The 6,792-nt window shown below is 43.3% G+C and overlaps 1 protein-coding gene and 1 long non-coding RNA gene across 15 annotated transcripts in view; both read left to right on the forward strand.

The window, feature by feature from the left end:
* TIAM1 (TIAM Rac1 associated GEF 1) overlaps positions 1–5,868 on the forward strand; it is a 188,100-nt gene extending 182,232 nt beyond the window's left edge. For 11 of the 14 annotated variants that reach the window (XM_083611258.1, XM_083611255.1, XM_083611246.1 and 8 more), the window contains 2 exons: positions 223–395; positions 2,985–5,868. In XM_083611258.1, the coding sequence (XP_083467384.1) occupies positions 223–395; positions 2,985–3,469 (658 nt within the window). In that variant the 3' untranslated portion in view covers positions 3,470–5,868. Of the gene's footprint in view, positions 1–222; positions 445–2,984 lie in introns of all 14 variants that reach the window. The other 3 variants (XM_083611247.1, XM_083611248.1, XM_083611250.1) reach the window with 2 other exon arrangements.
* Positions 1,698–2,587, forward strand: LOC310761460. The gene is made up of 2 exons (XR_014547507.1): positions 1,698–1,842; positions 2,014–2,587. It is a non-coding gene; the product is annotated as an uncharacterized lncRNA (long non-coding RNA).
* Positions 5,869–6,792: the final 924 nt, after the last annotated feature.

Consider the following 6,792-nt stretch of genomic DNA (forward strand, 5'->3'; position numbering starts at 1 on the left):
GGCCTTGACATTGTTCTGCTCCTTAGTTCCCGGTCTGTAGTGTGAGAACAGTGGCTGATCTAACAGGATTCTTGTGAGGGTGAACTCAGTTAAGATTGTACAGCAGCTTGCAACATTATACAGCAAATTAAGCTAAATAAATAGAATGCAAATGCAAACAGTTTTGCTAGCTTGGTGCCTTACTTGTGTTCCCTTTTTTCTTTCTTTCTTTCTTTCATCTAGTTCCCCAGATCATCGGAAGGACTTTCTGAAGTCTATTCACTCAATATTACGCGACAAGCACAGAAGGCAGCTTCTTAAAACTGAAAGTTTGCCTTCATCCCAGCAGTATGTTCCTTTTGGAGGAAAAAGACTGAGTGCTTTAAAAGGTGCAAGGCCAGCTATGAACAGGGCAGGTACTGTAGGGTTACAGCTTTTCAAGATCTCGGTAACCCAACCACCGCTGTAAGACACACCTGAGTTCTTTATTTGTGCAAAATGGTGGTGGTGCTTTCATGTTCCTCCTGAGTTCAAATTCACTCTTCCTTTAAAAGCACATTGCTCAGGGTGTGGGGGGTTGCACTTTGGCAAGCACCTTTCAAGCTTGAAAGTTATCCAGGTGGGGTTCTTTACAAGTCCATCAGATGTGTTACCAATAGGCAGACATTTACGTTTAGGAAGGCAAGTGTCTCTGTCCTCAGAAGACCCCTTGTAAGGTGGATCCATGCCTACACAATTTAGTAGTAGACCTTGAAGCAAGAGGGAAATTGCTGACTTTTCAGCTTCTGTCTCCATCTTTTATTTATTTCATAGGCTGCCTTTTGGGGGTGGGGGTGGGGACTACCTGCATTCCCCATGACTTAGGGCAGGTGGTTGCATTATCACATTATCAGTTGACCTTCAGCAATCTAACAAACTGGAAAGCATATGATTGTGGGACAGGGGAGTAGAGACGAAAAGCTGTGCTGTCTTCAGGAAAAAGCAAAATATGGAGCTTTACAGGATTTTTATCTTGGATCTAAGTGAAAAATTAACCGTGTGTCCTGGGTATTTTTACCTCTTTTGTAACAGACCAATAATATTCACAGCAGGACTTTTTGTGCAAGACTCTGCACCTCAGAGGCCTGGTTATGAGTGCTGAGGAAAAACAAACTGGCCTTTTGCTTTCTGCTGTAGAGCTCCCTTAATTTCCTGCTGACTCCTTTTGTTCCTAAATAGCAGACCATTTGTCTCAAGAGAGCAGGAACTGTGTAATGCTCTACCTTTTTCTCCACTTTAAAATTCTACAACCTGACTGTTAACTTTATGATGTCAGGTTTGGGGGTGTTTCTGATTGGTGGTTAAGTATCAAACAGCTTAGAATTAGGTCTGAGCCTAATTCACAAGCGAGTAACTTGTACTGGAATAGCTACACGGTTGCTGGGAGGACCTCTTGAGAATGAACAAATGGGTTTGCTTCTCCTTTGGAATAGACACACATCCATGGACTTGTACAGTCTTCTTTAGCATCTATTCATTATCAGCTCCCTACAGTCTCTGGATCTGATCCATACTTAATAATAATAATAATAATAATAATAATAATAATAATAATAATAATTTATTATTTATACCCCGCCCATCTGGCTGGGCCTCCCCAGCCACTCTGGGCGGCTTCCATGGAAACCAAAAATACAGTAAAATATCACACGTTAAAAACTTCTCTGAACAGGTACTTAGCCTGTGCTATGCGGCTTCTGGGGAGGAGGGTATAATCTTAACTCACTTCCCTCTCTTAAGCTCACAATTAAGCAAGAAGGAATAGGAAATTGGATCCTTCCTTAAATACATATTTTTGGTCCATTTCATTGAAACTTTAAAGCAGTGGCTTAGCGTGGGTTTTCAGCACCAGGGCAAGGCAAGTAATTTGCGCCCCCTAACCCGTGAGCCAGGTAGGGGCAGAGAGCTGCGAGTGCGAGCGCGCGCGCCCAGATGTTGCGCCCGGTGTGGCTGGGCCCCCCTGCACCCCCCACGCTACGCCACTGCCTTAAAGAGGGTGTAAGACATAAGAAAGTTGGGTGGTCTGCATTTACACATGGGGCATTTTGGGTTTCTTTAGTTCATCAGAGACCTATTGAGCATGGACACCATTTGTCATGTAGTGAATGGCCTGAAGGGGAGATGCATGTGTCAGGGAATCTTACTGAACAGCATTTCTTCATGCGTCTCCCATTGCTTGTTCCTTCTGGGTGCACAAGTGCACCCCCCCCCAATCAAAAGCTATGGCATTCACTGCAAGACATGCAGAATTCTTGGGAAAGCATGTTTCCCCTCTAAGCAGATCTTAGAACAGGGACGTTCAAGCCTGCGGACCAAACACCAAGCCTCTGAATCCAGCCTTTGGAACGCTCCGCAAGCTGCAGTCCTTCCATCAGGCCACACCCTTCACCAGCGTAGCTCCGCACCTCTGACTTTTGCATGGCTAGAATGCAACCCACTGTATGTACAAAAGTAAGAGTCGCTTCTGCTACTGCAGCCATTTTTGCCTCTTGCCATCTCTGGCAGGCAGACCCTGGAAGGCTTCCCATGAGGGGATATGGCCCTCAGGCTGACAAAAGTTTCCCAACCTGTGCCATAGAATAATAGAGCTGCAAAGAATGGAGGACCATTAAATACCAACCACCCTTTCCACAAAGCAGGATTGGCAGTTTGTCACTATGGCCCTGGCATGAAAAGCAAACAATTAAGTGACAAAATGGGGTCCATTATCCTAGTGTGAGGAGCTGCTAGAGGCTAGATTTCTCAAAGGTCACTGGCAAAATTTATAATTCCCAGAAACTGTCTAAAATTCAAGTTGCCTGCACAGAAAACGTTGGTGTAAAAATTGCCCACCCTTCTTCTTGTCAGTTGACCCTTGACTAACATAATTATGAAAAAGGATTTGGAAGCCAAATTCTGGGGGGAAGTGTTTTGTAACCAATTGTTTGTAAAAGCATCTGGGGTTTTATTTTTGTGTGTGCACACAGTGTCTGCCCCAAGCAAGTCTCTTGGGAGGCGGCGGAGGAGGCTGGCTCGAAACAGATTTACCATTGATTCAGATGCCGTGTTCGCCAGCAGTCCTGAAAAAGAGCCCCAGCAGGCCTCCAACAACAAGGACACTGACCGCTGGGTAGAAGAACAGTTTGACCTCGGCCAGTACGAAGAGCAAGAGGACATTAAAGAAACCGACATTCTCAGTGATGACGAAGAATACTGCGAGCCTCTGCGGAGCACCATGGTGGAAAAAGAACTTCAGGAGCAGCTGCAGGCAGCTTCCATTACAAGCAGTCAGTCGTGCCGAGGCGACAAAGTGCGGTTTGCTTTGGGGACGCACGCATCCAGAATGACTCAGCTAAAGAAGCAAGCTGCTCTCTCTGGAATTAATGGCAGCATGGAAGGCAACAGTGAAGAGGTCATCTGGGTCCGCCGTGAAGATTTCGTACCACCAAGGAAACTGAACACTGAGCTTTAGACCTGCCACTTTCTCATTATATGGTAGGCATAGATGTGCCCCCAACCCACCCCTTACACATTGTGGAGAATGACCCTATGGAATGCACACTTGCACATACAGTTATGGCAGCTAAACTGGTTGAAACCACACAGCCTCTCCCCCACCTTCTCGTTTCCCTTAAGGTAATGCATAACAGGGGAGGGGGAAGCAAAACAAACTGGAATGAGCTTGAGTCCTTCTCTGTACATTACCAAGGGCTTTATTTATTCGAAACTAATCAGGCGCTGCATATTGAAATGTGATGCATAGATCTTACTAGAATACACATTGCTGTGGTTGTGTGTATGTGGGTTTTTTTAAAAATAAAAATAAAAATGCATCAAATTTGCTTAAGTTGATAGCACAAGCAGCAAACAAATTTTATATGTGACATGTCAATCATGGGTTCATCTTCAGCAAGGAAGCTGCAAGGATTAAGTCTTTCAGGCTGCAGTATACTTATATCCCCCTTAAACGTCAACATTTCTCACTCTCATCCAGCAAGGGAGTTCCATGCCAAGAAGCGGACATCAGTGCATGCCATGGTTGGCATTTGAGTGGAGGGGAAAAAAATATTTCATTCAGTACCCAGGGGTATGCATGGGGTGGACCTGCACTGCGCATGCACTGCTGAACAGATATTTGGGGCTGTCAGCTCAGAATGGTCCAGTCACTTGCTTGGGGAGGAACCAGAACCAGGCTCCCCTTTCTCCCATCCCTTCACAAGTGATCAGTACTGACAACACCAAACATTTGTTTGGCATGGGAGGTACTTGTACGCAGTAGCATTCACAAAGCTTACTGTCACCAAGGGAGGATCTCTGGATCCAGCAACACTATGTATATTTTAGGAATGTGTGAGGGAAAATCTGGAATTTATGTTGTGCCGAGTTCTCTTTGGTCTGTGGCTCGTCTGATTTAATGTCAACGTTGGAAGTTCTAGTTTTACATTAAAGGAAAAAATTATAACAATGCCAAACTCTTTTTTTATTTGAAAAAGAGATCCAAATTTAACACTTGAAAAAGATATTTTTTTGTATTTTACCTGAAATGCAAGGGCACAAAGGGATGGGAATTTTACAGTGTTAGCCTGCAATCTTATGCACACTTGCTAGGGACTAAGTCTCATTTGACACAGCAGGACTTGTTTCCGAGTAAAGGTGCATGAGATTGTGTTTTCGTTCCAACTCTAGGATGTAAAGCAACCCTTTTAGAAAGGGTTGAGGCTGTTGGTTTTATAGTATAATTCTAAACTGGAAACTCTTAGGGATAATCTTTTTTTCCTTTTTGTAAAATAAAAATAAAACTGGACAGCTGTACATATTTGAGACTGGAATTAAGTTAGCAATGTCATTAAATAGCTGAGAAACCAAGAGGGTTAAATTAATCCCTGCTGTAAATTCTGTTGGAATAGGCAGTCTGCGTCTAGGATGAGTTTGATCCTCTGTGGTTGATGAAGTTAGGGCTCAGGAAAAATTGAACATTTTGTGGCCAAAAAACCTGACCTCCTCCTATTATTATCCTCTGTGATATCAGTGTACTTATTGATTGCTCCCCTGCCCCAACCCACTGTGGAATATGAGCAATGTTCTGAACAATAAAACTTCTTCTTTTTTTCAATTAAAAAATTCTTATTTAAACATCTGTAACAGGGTAAAGTTGTGACCGAAATTTAAAGATTTCCAAATAATTTTTAAAGAGCACTTTTTCTGTTTAAATATTTATATAGCTTTCCCATTTTAGTTTTGATCTGCGGAAAAAAGGGGGGGGGGAGAGAGTTTTGTTGTTTGGTTTGGGGTTTTTTGAAGGGATCATTTTTGTATCTATTGATGTTTGACACATTAGTAGGTACGCTGAAAGCCTAAAATTTTATAATAGCTTTAGGGATTCTATTTTATACAATCAGCTGTGGCTATATTTTGAGACGTGAATGGAAAATGTTACCGGGCGGCAGCACCAGCTGCCTCGTGTCCCAGCCAATATTGGAGTCTCACCCGCACTATATTCAGTGTTTTGAAAGTTTTATTGTCTTTAACTTTTGCAATCTCTTCATTGTTTTCTTAAAAAGCTTTAGCAAGGTTTTTACACCCTGTGTTATCTCACTATATTTAAATTCAAGTCGGTTGTGTACCAATTTATTAGACATGACAATGTTTTAGCTGTCCCCAGTAGAATACAATAAGCTTGTCAAATGCTGAACGTCCTGTACTTGGAGGGTGCCATTGTTCTTGTACATAACGTCATGAACTGTCAATGTCAAAGGTTCTTATATATTTCTTTTATAAGCTGAAAGAAGGTCTATTTTTATGTTTTTAGGTATATGAATGGAACGTTGTAAATGCCTGTCAAATAAAATAATATGGGGGGAAATATTGGAATAGTGTTGTCATGGCTGCGTGTGGCTATCCTGGTCTCTTTCAGTATAGACTCCTGCATTTGCCTAACCAAAGAACATCAGCACAACCCAGGCAAGCCTAAGCATTCTTAAAATTCCAAAAGCACATTCCAGCCCATGTTTAGGTCGCCTATTGAAACTGATGAGACTTAGACCGGCCTTAACTTTGGCCGAGTAGATCCCCTCATTTCAAATACACACACCTGTTTCTTGATCCCAACATATGTGGCACAATACAAGTCCTCTTATCTGAACCTTGAATTTCTTGCAGGTCTGGTCCTGATTTGGTACTGCAGGTCAGTCGTGACTCAAAGTTTCAACTGTGCTGTCCTTGTATCTATTTTGTAAGAGGATGTTGGGTAACATAAAGTGTACACCCGCATCACTCTTTCCCCACAAATGGCAGGCTTGCACATTCAGAAATTCTCTAAGTCTTGTGAACAAACGAGAGAGGTGCACAGGCTATGGGTATGCATAAACACCTATTTCATCTTTTTCTTCATCAATCACCTTCGTTTTCCCACTTAAGGACCACTGTGGCATGAGACCCCTTTCAGCCTAACAAGCTTGAGTGTGAACCCTGGGCGACTTTGTGGATGGGTGGTCTTCTGGGAGAGTTAGCTGAACGAAATGGGGTTGCATTCCCTCTGAAGGAGAAGAGATGCAGCGTGGGAATACTCCTTGAACCACCATTGTCATTTGAAGCTTCGGTGGCCTCTGTGGCCAGAGCTTTGTCAGCTCTGGACGTTCCTGGATAGGGATAACCTGACCACTGTGGTTCACATGCAGGTAACCTCAAGGGTGGATTATTGCAATGCGCCCTATGGGGGGATGCCATTGGGTCTGGTCTGGAAGCTTCAATTAGTGCAGAATACTATGGCTAGACTGGTCTGGGAACTGACCTCCA

Source organism: Podarcis filfolensis (genome assembly GCF_964270895.1).
Source record: "Podarcis filfolensis genome assembly, chromosome: 4".
In the NCBI taxonomy this organism is placed as follows: Eukaryota; Metazoa; Chordata; class Lepidosauria; order Squamata; family Lacertidae; genus Podarcis; species Podarcis filfolensis.